The 14,470-nt window shown below is 37.6% G+C and overlaps 1 protein-coding gene across 2 annotated transcripts in view; it reads left to right on the top strand.

The window, feature by feature from the left end:
- CPED1 (cadherin like and PC-esterase domain containing 1) overlaps nt 1–14,470 on the top strand; it is a 137,726-nt gene that overhangs the window by 65,459 nt on the left and 57,797 nt on the right. For both annotated transcript variants that reach the window (XM_072344264.1, XM_072344272.1), the window contains exons 14-17: nt 2,510–2,577; nt 2,894–2,938; nt 4,694–4,880; nt 6,367–6,535. In XM_072344264.1, coding sequence (XP_072200365.1) covers nt 2,510–2,577; nt 2,894–2,938; nt 4,694–4,880; nt 6,367–6,535 — 469 coding nt within the window. The remainder of the gene's footprint in view (nt 1–2,509; nt 2,578–2,893; nt 2,939–4,693; nt 4,881–6,366; nt 6,536–14,470) is intronic.

Raw genomic sequence — 14,470 nt, 5'->3', positions numbered from 1 at the left:
TGGGAAGGTGCTACTAGCTTCTTTTACACAAGCCCATTATTAAGTCAAAAACAGAAACAGCAGCCCCAAAACTGAAAATAATTTATTGGTGTTTAATGTTGTCATGCTCATCACTGAAGAGTTTGGGAAACATAGTTCCAACTATGATGCAAAAGAATGGGGCAAGGAAGTCAGGGATAAGATCTGCTGTGGGAAAAGTGAAAGACAGAGGGAAGGAAGGAGGGAGAGAGAATTGCAATTAAGTGCCAGGAAAAAAATCCCCACTTTTTGGTCTGCAATTTTGTATTCCTTTTCAGGAAACCAGTACAGAGAACTTCATTCTGTGAAGCAAATGCTCCCATGGAAAGTCTTTGGCAGAAGTCAAAGAAGTAGTCTGCAGCACATTTAAATAGAAAATCTGCTAGTGATCATCTCTCACAAAATGATCTCTGGTGGCTCCTCATTTTCAAGAGACCTACAAAACATAATCTAAAGAGAAAGAAAACTCATAACTTAACTGAATACTGAGAACATAGTATCAATATTGATTTTGTGATCCATTAAAAACTGCACCAGTCGCAACTAACACATATGTCAGAGGCTCCAAAAGTGCCCAGCTTTTTCCCTTTTTCAGTTTTAATTCCGTGGTGCAATTAAACTATCTCTACATATCCTTTATTGCTTATGTTTCTGATTGCCTAGACCATTCGGGCTATATTACTATTACTGCTGTCAGACATTTAGCTTTCTCTTTTGTTAAATCACAGTGAGTCCTAAAGGACATGTTTACTGTTAATATTTGGTGAGGTACACAGAGGAGATCTCCCAAGAGGTACACTCATATACCAAGGGTACATGATGTACAGTCATTTACAATTACACCTAATAGTAAAGTACAGAGACAGTGTGCTCATCTATGCTTGGTAGTTCATTCAAGACAGTGAGTAAAGCAAGCAAGGGGCAGCTCATACAAATGAAGATTCTTTCTTGCACAACAGTGTGTGGAGGAAAGGATTCTGTTGTATCGAAGTCCTCAGCCACTCTCTGACTGAAGGAAAGCTTCGTAACTTCACCATTTCTCAGTCCTGCTGACAGAATGAGCTTGGAGAAAGAAAAATGTGGTGATGCTGATGACTAAAAAGCTAATTCTTCAGCAGTGATGAGTACAGTAATCTGTACTTTCTATCCGTAATACTATTTCTAAATATTAAATTTTGATACTTAAATTAAGTGGAGTTATTATATGAGCCTTAATGCTTGATGATAAACAGTCTTCTTATAGAATTGATGCACAGAGGTCATGAAGTTCCTTAGTAAGCAGTACAAAGATTGCAATTCAAAAAGGAACAGTGGAAAGAAAAGAAAATGTATTTGACAGGTGTTAGCCATTACCTCCCTGGCAAGAAGAAAGCAGGGTATTAAGTGACTTATAACGTGGAAAACAAACTCTCTAATAGTTTGTTAAGTGGCTCCTTTGAAGGAGGTCATGAATGTGCATGAAATAAGGGTGGTGTCTAGACAGTGCAAGATGTCAAAACTATATGTTCATGCACATACAGAAATGCACAGATCTGCCAAGAGACAGCTGTTTTTTTTCCTTATCTCACTGAGATAACACAGGAATCTCTTTTTCAGTATATGACAGTTTGCCTTTTACCATGATGGACTTTAATATTGCTTTCAGCAGCTCCTGGTGAAACATCAGAGATGGCTGTTTGCTCAGAACCTGCCCTGCCTATCACAGAGAGTGACCTCGTATCTTTCAGAATTCAAAGTGAATGGGCAGTGTTTGGGAAGAAGCTTCTTTATGAGGGTTTCTACAGGAAACACTGGGAGAAAAACATCTGAAACCGGATCCCTTTAAAAAAGCTCTCTCTGAAAGGGTCTTATCAGCCAGAGTTCAGATCATGAATTGGAGAGATGCCTACTTTCTGTGCTCCCAAATTGTTACACAAAAGAAAAAAATCTGCAGAGTCAGCAAACTGGGAGCCACTAACGTGCATCTGAATAGTTCCAATTGACTTTTTTTCCAACGAGGGTATATGTGTGTATACTGTGGAAGCTGATCGTGTGCTTGGCTTGAATAAGTAAACACATAAAAGCACTCAGTAACAGATATTCAACATGACACAGACCTTCATCCATATTCTGCTGTTTTGGAACCAAGTCTTACTTTAACCTCAAGCATACACAAAAAAGCAATATAAAACTGTTAAGAGATATGACATGGGTTGTTTCATTCTCAGCTATATCCACTCTGCCTTTTCCCAACAATTCAAGTATTTTTTTGAAATTTATTTATGAATTTCTTTCTCTTCATGGCATATACAATTATTTATTGTGAAGTAAGTGTTTTCTATCACATTCAGTCAGGTAGCATTGCTAATGTTGGGAACAGAAGTCCAGAAGTTACACAGCAAATATCAAATTGCCACCTGCCATGAATTGCCAGATATGATTTTTTGAAAAATGTTGTATGAATTCTGTTTCTTCCACTAATGTAGAAATGTGTCTGATATTGAACTGACAGGAATTCTTCTCAAGAAAATGTGATTCCAAAGCAGAACTTTCGTTTTCACTTGTGGAAGAATCATCAAGGTATGGGATAAGAGTAAGACATTTCATATGGCATGTATCTTTCCTATTTTTAGTACTTCTGACAATATATATGATTTAGATAATACGATTTTCATTCCAGCTGGAAGATCTCGACTTACTACTTATAAAAGAGCAATTTCTTCCTTATCTGCATAAGTGTTCTGCTGAGTTGATGAGCAATGTTCTTGAGCCTAAAGCAAAATCTGACACTGCAGAGATATTTTTTAATATAATTATCAAAATGAGAGCTCCTTTTGCCATAGGATTGTGAATCAGGATTAGGAAATAAAATTAATGTCTCTGTTTTTTTTTTCAGCATTGCGTTATTCCAGTAAGACTAAAGAAATTCAGTGCAGTTATGGTAAGTCGAGGGTTTTCTAGATTACTAGGAGGGAAGACAAGATATTACCTGAACAAATTTCTTGCCTTTTATATTCTATATAACCATTAAATGAATTGAGTGCCTGTAAGCTGTTCCCTAACAAAGGATTTTTAAGTAGAAAGAATGTTTATGAATCGCTCAGTGATTAGGCTGTTATATTAAATAAGAATCAAGTACAAAATTAAACATTTCAATGTGTGCTTATTGTGCTTATTCCAACACTCATTGATTCCTTGCTGTACTTCAGTAGTCTTTGGCCCCTCATTTTCAAGAACTTTAGCATACATCTGTTTCTGTGGACTAGCTTTTAAACTTGCGTGAAGTTGAATGAGACTTATATCAGACCAGTCCTCAACCCCATGATTTTAAAGAGTTTCTTTGGAGTAGAAGAGTTTTATGAAATATCTGCTTGTAGTATTGCTGTCTGTACTGGCAAAAGTGCTTTCTTCTGCCTTTCTCACTGATATATTATCTGAGGAGTAATTTGCTTTTCAATGTGAAATAATTGCTCTGCAGAGGAGAGGCTTTTCTACTCATTCAGCCACTTTTTCTCTCTCTTAGTGATTGTACCATACTTCCAGGAGCGCCTGTGTCAGTCAGAGGCCATCTGATTGCTTGCCATTTTATTTGAAGTTATCTAAATTCATTTTATTTTGAAAATTTCCCCTCTGTTTTTAACAATTAGTGATATAATCCTTTAAGGTAATGAGGACAGCATCTGGCAGTTTATATTGCCATAAAGTCAGTATTTCTGTCAGTTTGTGAGCCTCTATTACCCTGCAAACCTACTCCTGCCCTTTCTCCAGAACATCTCCCCTTACATTTTAGTCTCTGCATGATTACTGGAATTGCTCCATTCTGTTTCTTTAGGCTGATACTGAGGTAGGAAAGGCCCATACAGAAGTGCATGCATCCTTATGACCATTAAAAAAAAACCAACAATTTAAGCCACAAGATTTGTTCATATATTGTAGAGAGAGTTTCCTGGCTGAAGTATTTTCTCCAGTACCCAGTTTTGAACACATACTTGTTAACATGTGGAAAGAAAATTTTCAATATGTAATTGTTCTGTAAATCTGATTTCAATAGGTTGGATTAAGATATTAGTCACACATGAGTTGCCAGCAAACGGTTATTCTCAGGAGTCATTTGGCAAACACTACAAAATAAAAGATATATTTGAGCAAATAGGATCTGATTGTGGAGATTTTATAAACAAGAAAGTAGCTGGAATTTTTTGATTTAGGAATTTTAATAAATCATGCTTCAAGCTGTACTACAAATGACCCCACGAGTCCGGATATCTCCATGTGACTTGTTCTTATGTCTAACATACTCTGATTTTTATTGGCAATTACACATGTACATAAACCCTGTACACAGGCTGGTACCTAAGCAGGTTATGGATTTTGGCCTAACTTTTTCTCAAGTTCCATTTAAACAACTGGAGGCAAGATCTTGCAGAGCTAATCCTTGCATTTTCAGATGCTTATCGAGACTTAGAAGTTTGTGCCTTTGAGTAGAGTCATTGGGCACTGAGTGACTAAAATCCCTCTAGGGCCTGAAAATGACTCTCAGGTGCCAGCAGGACTTTGCATCAGGATTAACAGTCTCACAGTGAGCAGGAAGTTAAAATCTTTCTACTGTGCATGTTATCAATCTGCCAGAAGATGCATGTTACTTATAAATGTTCATACATTTCACTGTTTTTCCTTTGATGCCTTCTTGGAACAGATAAAGATACCCTATCTCATATCAGGCAGATCTTCACCAGTCCACAGCTGGACTTGAATCCTCAGTTTAACCCAAAGATCAAGGAGTACTATGCAGAAGTCCCATTTGATGTGGTGACAGTGAAGATTGGAGCAGAACCTTCAAACTGTCAGTGCCAAGTCCACCTTGATGAGGTGAAAGGACCAAGGTATGAGCAACAAAATAAATGTTTAAGTGTTGTAAACTTCAGAAGTATATCAGGGCAGCGGTGAATATAAGCTTTCATATCCAGGTCTTGATTTTGAACCACAGCCTGCTGGACTTTCTCCCTCTGCCAGCAGTTTGCTTAGGTAAGGTGAGAAATAGAGAAAGTAAGTTCAGGTGAATTCATTCAGAATGATCAATTTTTATCAGAGTCACATTGTAAGGAAATGACATCAGGAAGAGCACCAGGCTGTCCAATCGTTTTGAGTAATAAAATGCTAGAGGCCACGTGAGAGAGAAAAGTCATCAGTAAACATCAGATTTGAGCACTCACCCACAATCATCTATGCTGTTTAATCATTACTGTGGTCCTTTGTTCAGTTTTGGGTTTCTCAGCCAGATCTCTCACAAACACATGTTTCCTGTAGACATTTTGGACCAGACCACCCTGCTTTTGGATATCGAGAGGGTCAAAAAGTGTGTGTTTGTCTACACCAGGTGCTTGAGAACCCAAGCGCCGGCCTACATACTCAGTAGCCGTTAGTAAAGGATTTCCTTGCTTAACGCTGAAGATTTAAAAGGGAAAGCACCTGACAGGAAGCACCCTTAACCATTCCTAAACTGGCTTTTCTTTATGGCACAAAATTATCTATACAACACACTGTCTTTTGACTGACTGCAGATACTTCAACTTTGAATGCTTGCTAATAATTAGTCATTTGGTGCTGGTCTGTACACTGTTGTTGGTCTTATACCTAGTGTATTTTCTGTAATTTCAGTAAGAAATCAATCTTTGTTTATAACTGAAATAAAAGCTCCTGTAAAATTCTGCCATCCAGCTTTGTAGTGTTTTAATATTAATACTCATTTCAACCTATAGAGGCACCGTGAGATAATGAAGGTCTGCAAAAAGTATGAGAGCTATTCCTTGTAAAAGGCAAACAGAATGACCATATGCCCCTTTCACTGAAAAGTAAAAGCTCTGGATGAGCAGGCTCAGTCTTCCAGCCTTCTCTTTTTACTACAATCAGAAGAGCACAGTTGAGCTTTGTTCTTGTGTCAGACTTGAGTCTGGGATTCCATCATGTTTGGCTACTAACAGCTCCCACAGCTAGGTGACGTTCCATCTGGTTTGTCTTGACTTCATTCTGGACTTGGACCCACCAGGAATTATAGTCCCTAGAGCCTTCATTCACAGATGTCCCATCAGAATTACCACTGCCACTGAAGTTGTTCTTACAAAATTTCACTGTCATTGTTTTGTCTTCTTGAAATAATTTTAAATGTTTTAGAAAACTATGTGTGGTGTTTTTATGTAAAAACATGTGTTTGGAGTAATAGTTACTTTTAGAAATAGAAGTCTCAGCAAGCAAGTTTAACTGCCATAGGCAATGCTGTGAAAATCCTTGTTTCTTCAGTGTTAATTCCACTTTCTTTTTTTGTTTGTTTGTTTGTTTTTTGTTTTGTTTTTTTCTTTCCCCCTCTTACAGCATTGCTAACTACCCACTTGGCCTTGGATTGAACAAAATTGTTGTTCTTGTAACAGATGATTCGCAGCCCAGTCCTCAGGTTGTGAGCAGCTATAAAGTCAAAATTTATCGAGAGGATCGCCCTAGTCTGCCTTTGTTTGATGACTTTATGATATGTGGTTTTGTGCAGGTACTGTTTCTCTTTTCTTTTATTACACAAAGTAATAGTGGATTTTTCTAGTTTCTCTGTAGAGTATCAGATTTGGTGAGATTAGAATCTGGGCTCTAATTGCTATAATTGTATGAAATACAACATTAACGCAAGTTTTTTGGTACAAAAAGTATGTACCTGTTACTGTCAGCATGCATTTGAGAACTCTAGGTTAATTAATCCTTTCTTTGGTTAGCCAAGGCTTACCCATCAGAGAGCCTGCAGGAAAATTGTCTCAGTACCATGTGATGGGGCAGATTGGACTTTCTGTACCTATCTGTCTGTGACACTGGAGCTGTGGAAATTCTTTTACCACCAAAGATGTCTATGATGTTGGCACATTTGACACTGTTCAGGACAAATGATGCTAGAAAACTTACGATTTAAAAGTGCTTATTCCAAAAGCCTAACAGAGAAACAAGAAAAAGCACAAAACACCCGCTCAATGAAAGAAACAATTTCTGCTTAGGTTCCATTTATCCAAATATAAGTTTGGGTATAAAAATAAATTACTCCTAAGAATTAACAATCTTTAAGAAACAGCAGGTCTGTTGAATGAAAAAAAGTCATATGGCTAAGGAGGGGAATGTGAGAAGATGGGGAGGCTTGAGCTAACATAGACACAAAGTTGGAAGTAAGACAATAAAATAAAAGAAAGGAACAGTGGAGCTTCCAGTTACTTACACTACAATGACAACAAAATTCTTCAGAAAAAAAACAAAACAAAACAAAACAAAAAAAAAAAAAAAAAAAAAAACAAAAAAAAAAAACTGGAGCATAGCTCTATTTTCCTTCTCCAGTTCCTGAATAACTTTGGTTTGGTTTTTTGTTTGTTTGTTTCAATTGTGAAGAAGCAAGCACTGGAATTTACAACAAGAGGCAATGATATTATAAATGTTGATGGACAATAATTACCTCAATCTGCAAATCAGAACTGTCAGATAAAATATATGTAGCAGTCAATTAATACTGACTGCTGATGTGCCTGATTGTGATGAGTCTGGCACCACACTACCCATTTATTGACTCTTCTCTCAAAATTAACTTACAAACTTAAAAGGTCAAGGGCCATCTTTTTGTTCTTTGTACTGGCTTAGCACTCATTCTAGTAGTTGCTACAGTAATAATAATAATAGTAATAGTAATAATAATAATAATAATTAAAGCATGTAATGCCTGTGATTTCTGTTCATAAGTGCAGCAACTAGCCAGATATCTTGTGTGAATTACTAGGAGAAGAACCCAGCATCTACCCTTAGTTGAATTTCATGACATTGATGCTTCACTGTATCTACGTACCCCTGAAAGGCTTCTGTCCCTTGAGAGAGCCAGCAGCTCCTCCCAGTTTGCCGTTATCAATGAACACACTGAGGATGCACTCTACTCCTGCATCCAGGTCACTGACAAAATTGTTGAACACAACCAACCCTAGAATAGAGCCACTAGTGAAAGATGTAACTCCATTCACTGCAACTCTGTGAGGTCTGCTCTTAAGCCAATTCATCGAGCAGCATGTGGCTGTTCATTTCACATTTGGACAATTTGTCCAGAAGGGTGCTGTGAGGAACAGTATCAAAGACCTTATGAGAATCCAAGACAATTACATCCACTGCCATTCCTTCCCTTCATGCACTGAGTGACCTTATTGTAGAAGGAGATCAAATTATTCAGTCAGGGCTTTCTCTTTGTGGACCCACTTTGAAATCACTTGGTAAAAGCTTTGTTCTTCAAATGCCTTTCAACAGCACAGAGGATAATTTTGTCCATAATTTTTCTAGGGACTGAGGTTTCCTGGGTCTTCTCTCGTGCCTTTTATAGATAGATATAATGCTGGCTAGCTTCCAGGAGAGTATCAGTAAGCTGAGCACTAGTAGAAAAACACCCTGTCTGAGATGATGTGAGGAAAGCCCCTCTTGTCACCCAATTTAGAATGGAATATCTAGATGTAGAAAAAGGAATTCAACATCTTGCACATCCTCCCACACTAGAATTTACACTGTTGTTAAGGTTTTATGAGAGCGTTTATGAGACTGACTATGAATCTTTGAAGCACTGTCAAGGTAAAGAGATCTAGAATGATAAAAATGAAATGTTTTAGAAGTTACTTTTGATTGAGCTTAGTTTACTGCTCATCTGTGAATAACTGCTCTCTAATTAAACATAATTGTTCAGAGCTAGGGAGGACCTGAGTTTAGAGTAAAAATGAGATGAAAAGCATTCTTGCGGTATCTAATGAAAGCTCTGAAGATACAGTATGAGATTCTAAATCAACTTTTTTTTAGATATGTTAAAGGTAAACTTATCAGTGAGCACATTTCAAAAACAAAGGCTGGAGTTGGTGATAGACATGGCATTCTGAAACACTCAAAAAACTACTCATTGTCCTTTCCCCTATTTACTATATCCCTGCCTTTTATTTAGAGTGATGGTTTTATCAATAGAAAACTCACTTTTTAAACAATGTAATTACATTCTGCATTTCATAACAGAGAACACCATGGGCTCTTACGAGGGGGGGGTTAATACAGCCTGACCAGTGGCATGAGTGCTGGTTCTCTTAGTAACAAGACACCTGTTTTAGGAGCAAAAGGATAAATACAGCATGAACTGATGGAGTCCCCATTGGACACTTGACTAGGCACAACTGGGATTGCACATTGGGAGAGAAAGGTCACTGACAGTGGTGTGGTCTTTCTCACAGAAGGCTTCAGTTAAAATTCTAATCCATAGACTTTTTGCCTGACTTTCTTTTATGTTTAATCCCATTAGGATATTCAGGTTTCACTGCAAGCTGATACTATAAGGAAAGTTACCATAAAAAGACAGCACACGGGATGTTGTTTCCAGTCTTCTAACAATTCTCATGCAGTTGAATAATCCTGGATTAATATCAAGGCTATTGAATTAAAAAGTGTGTGGTTCCAAGCCTTGCAGCCTCTAAAAGGAAAAAAAAAAGCATTGTCCTGTCTCCTTTATGATAGTAGCTGTAATGTTCTCATTAAAACCAGATTAGCCAGGGACAAATTGTGGCATCACCATAGCACCTTCAGTGACTTTCATTACCTTTCATTATGTATTCTGTGTTCTGACAGTATTGCTAGGGCTGCAGATGGAAAGGTCGTTGTTTGGTGCTTTAGCTTAATTTTGTGGAACCATTGACAGTATTCAAAATAAGTGTTCTTGAAAGAGGAGGTGCCATTTAATTATCCTCCATGAAGCTGCAATACCAAGACAGAGGTAAGAAAGCAGAAAAAAGCAGGGTATCAACATTACACTCAAGTGAAAGATTCCAGAGCTTCTTACACACACACTGACAGAAAGAACAGACTATTTTATTCATTCTTGCAGCGTCCACTGTCTTTAAAACACAAATAAATTTAACAATACCTCATTTGAAAGGTATGAATGTTATGTCTTTCAATGCTACACTTTGTGTAGCTTGGGTCATAGATAGTAACTCATGACATGTTTGGGGAACCTTGTTTGGCACTGTGAACATTTGTAGCTGTCAGATCTTGCTATCACATGTTATTTATGTGTATATTTTAGTAATGCAGTTAATAATTTTGTTTTGCATTCATTATGAGGGGTAGCTAGAATTATATTTTTAGCCATAGTGTGTATCATCTGCTTTGTATGTCTGCACAAAACTTGCAAAAGTAGCTTCCAGAGTCAGTCCAGTGCACTGTGTTTTAAGGATGTTCAGCCTCTTCTGCAGAAGGTCTGAGAGAAAGAAAAACACAATAGAACAGCTTTAAAAGCTTACCTGATGTTTCAAGTTCATTTTCAACTGTGTGTTGTTCCAATTGCAAGATTTTCCTACCTGATACTACATGTAAAAAATGTGTCAGTTTCAGAGACATGAACTCTTATTTGGTGCTTTCATAAAAGGATTTCAAACTCGCAAAAATGGAAGTGTCCATAAAAGTACAAAATAAAAAAGCCTGGGAGAGAAACAAGTATCTTGTCTTCATCAGGACAGGTTTGAATCACATTTATCTCTTCTGCATTTCCTATCAGTTGCATTAGATTCTGTGTGACCTCCATGATGAACCACACATCTCTTCTATCCTTACTGCATTGTAGATGCTTTGTGCAGACTTTTAGTTTTTTGCAGTACTCACTGTGGTAGCAGTCAACCTTCTTGGCAGTGCTGCATTCATGTCACTATAAGACATGCAGAAGGTGCATCTCTGGAACTGAATATACAGCCAAATCATATCAGCAAGTAGATTTTATCTCACTTGCAAAGTCAGCTAATTTCCCTTTCAGAAAATAAAAGAAATAAAAAGAAAATCCATTATATGTGCAGTCATGCATTGCATTCCTTAGTCTTCTCTAGAGCTAGCCAGGATTTTTTCCAGTATTCTTGATATTTATTTATTTTTTTCAGGAAACAACAAGAAAAAATACCCTAAACTTTGAAGAAATTACTTTGAGTTCTTTCTTTTTCTGCTTCATTTTTAAAAGCCTTATTATTACAGCATATGCTTTCTTCAAAATCCTTCAATTAAATGGAAATTTCCTACTGTAAATCTGTTAGTCTACAGAGTTTATCTACCATTGGATTCCAAAGGTAGAACTCTGTTTTCATAGAGAGAGTGTCTGGGACAAGAAAAAGTCACTCATTCTTAGAACTGAAATACTCAAGACGTATATTTCAATGTTCTTTAGAGGCAGTGGTGGGAGCATAGTATGGCAGTCATCTTTCCAGGAGTAAAGCCAACTTAACCATTCCTTCCTTGCCTGCAGCTATGCATGATCCAGATGGAAGACCTTTTTAAGAAAATATATTTTTAATGGACTAGTTTCTAGCATAAGATTCCCAGTCTTCCTGTGTTAGCATAATGGAAGAGGTAGGAACAAATGGATCCAGAAGAGTGGCAGTGGGTGCTGTGTTAAATCAGCATTTCCATTGTCCAGGAAAGAAATTCACATCCGTATGGGGTTTAAAGCTTTTATGAGTGAAAAGTTACAGCTGTACAGAGAAAACCAGAGATCTGACTTTAAATAAACAGGAGCTTCATATCCAGAAAGTGTAGATGTGAGTTGCTGGTGAAAACACACAAAACACTAGAACTACATTTGTGTTGCTATTAATCTATTAAATAAAGCATAAATGAGTACGTTTTGCTTTGCTATTTTGTTTTTTGTATGCCTGTAACCGTTCACTAGGAAATGCAGAGTAGCTCTCATATAAACTTGAGTAGCAAATACATAGCAAACACTGTTAAATTGCAGGTATTTATTTCAGGTGGAAGCTCCACAGTGATTAGAGAACTAATACACAGAGACTGACATAAATTATATCTTCAGCTTACATCTTCAGCTCCTATATATCAACATGGCTCAATTAATTTAAAGGAAGCAGTTCCAAATTACACTAACGTAGCATCTGTCTTGACAGAAATTAGGTATTGTAAGCAATGTTAGTAAGTGATTTCACTTGCAGAAAAGCTGCTGAAATTGTTAGTAATTCTCCTAAATCCACGGTCAGAAAACAAGCTCAAAAAAAAACCACCTTTAAAAGGTGGAGGTTTAAATACTAAGTACACCAAGCTAATATCCAAGTAGAGAGTTAATTTCTGTGTATACCAGAAAAAATGTTTTGTGAAGTCAGCATTTTCTGACTGTCAACATCTATGCCACTGGGGAGAGAAGGCTTGCCACATTTTCTTAATTATAAGAAAGGCTTTTGTGTTGATTTAAAATATCGCTTTGTGGGTGACTCAGAGGAACAATTAACCATTATGATGGATCTTCTTTGCATTTGTGCTATTCTGTGCTGAACTCCTTTTGGATCTCAGGACCAGAGATGTGGCTGTTAGGCTGGTATCTTGGTCAGCAGCCAGTATCTGCTCCTTTAAAGGAAGGTCTGGAAAGCTCAACTGAGCAGAGATCTGTCTCCTTAGGGGGAATTAATGTAATACTTTTAGATTTTCTTTTTATAAATCAAGTGTTCGCTTCCTTCACCAACATAGTTGACTTCATATATAATCTGCACCATCATCTGTTAATCACTGGTTCTTGCAGTTTCTGTTCCCTGTCAGACAACTGCTGTGCTCTGAACAAATTGGAATAAGGTGGGAAGAGCCACCATAAGGAATGTATGACAGTGCTTCAATGTAAGTGTCTCTTTCTCTAGACATGGAATGAAATTTTGCTTCTGAGCTTCACCCAGTATCTTCAGTACAGGCTTTGCCTAGTTGGGACTATCATCACAGCCTCCAGCATTTTGGGGATGCCACATTACAGAGACCAAATTTGTAGGCTCAAGTCCAGTATGGGTCTGACTGCCTGGCATATAGTCTTCCTTTTTAATGCATTTTGCTTGTTTTCTCAATTTGATATTAGCTGTGCTTATTCTTATTTATGTACATAGGTTTCCTGTTTAACATATGACACCAGATTAATGCCAGATGCCTTCCAGGAAGGTTCTCCAGAAGTATCAGGCATAGAGCAACGACAGTGTCTGTTTCCATGTAGCAGCTACATTTGTCATTAGTATGATGTCTTGAGCATGGGAAATGGTGTGTTACACAGATCACTAGTGGACAACTTGCCAGCAGGGCTTTTAGGCAAGCCATATGAATGCTGGTTTAGTGATTCAGAAGTTTTGAGCTGATTATGACTGAGATCATAGAATTAGAGAATCAGAGAATGGCTTGGGTTGGAAGGGACCCTGATGATCATCATGTTCCAGCCATCTGCCTGTGGCAGAGCTAGCTACCTCCCAATCTGGTACTAGACTGGGTTGACCAGGGCTGCATCTATCCTGGTCTTGAACACCTCTAGAGACAGAGAGTGATATTAACAAACTCATTTCATTTTTGATCCTTTCCAGAGGAAGTACAAGGTTACTACAATAATTCACCTGTTAAGAGATACTATTTTTTGGCAGCTTTAAGCCTTCTTTTTTTTAATGTTTCCTTTTGTTGGGCAACAGCCTTGTAGATAGAAACTTCTTAAATGAGCAGTGATCTCACTCTTAATTACCACTGAATTTACTGACACCAACCTCTGCAACAGATTTAATAATTCCCTCTTCGGCATATTTGCAGCTTAGCACAGCCTTCCTAAAAACATCCTACCATCCTAGGAACTCATTTAGGTGAATCCTGATTTGAAGGGTTATTTTGCTATTATACTGCTATAGAAGAATGTTAGTGTATAATTATGGGAGGAACTAAACTTTAAAAGATAAACTTCAGTGACCTTAAAGAGCAATTCTGTTCTCACGTGTTCAGGCTGTTCTCCCCCTTTATACAATTATTTATGTCATCTCATGGGCATGCATAATACTTTAAAGATAAAGAAGATGAAGATCTTCCCAGGAGCCTGCTGAATAGATACTCATAATTGCATGACTACAAATGTTAGGGAGCCAAATTATGACCAGTATGATTGCAAATAGTGAACAAGATCCCACTGGCGCTGGTGGGGTGTGTGATTGGATATTGTAGCCTGACAGATGTCTTGTAATGCCTGCTCCCAAGGGTGCTGCAGGAGGGAAGATGCTGAGGCAGACAGTGCTGTAGAAGCAAATGCTGCAGATAGAGTGCATTTTCCAAGCTAGTCAAGGACTGCTAGGGAAGATTGGACTTGACCAAGGGTATTTTGATTCCATGCCTTTAACCACAGAATTGAAATGTCTTTTTAAATAATAGCAGTGAGCTGTTGTGGGTGAATGTAAAAAAAAGACAGACAGCAATAAATGCTGGGTAGGCAATTCAGTTCCTGGGAGAGTACAGTTCTCTAGAACAGCTGATCAAAAAGCTGGTTTTGTATAATTCTTCTTAGTTATAGGCTTTTTGTTTGTATTTTTTTAAGCTATCAGCCAATCATCCCCCATATTTGGAATAGATTTTTGCTTACAGTCCTTTTTTTGCAAAATTGGATGATTTTGTTGTGACA

This window comes from Excalfactoria chinensis, chromosome 1 (assembly GCF_039878825.1).
Source record: "Excalfactoria chinensis isolate bCotChi1 chromosome 1, bCotChi1.hap2, whole genome shotgun sequence".
In the NCBI taxonomy this organism is placed as follows: domain Eukaryota; kingdom Metazoa; phylum Chordata; class Aves; order Galliformes; family Phasianidae; genus Excalfactoria; species Excalfactoria chinensis.
Note: the sequence above shows the minus strand (reverse complement) of the source record. Positions and strands in the feature narration are given on the sequence as shown.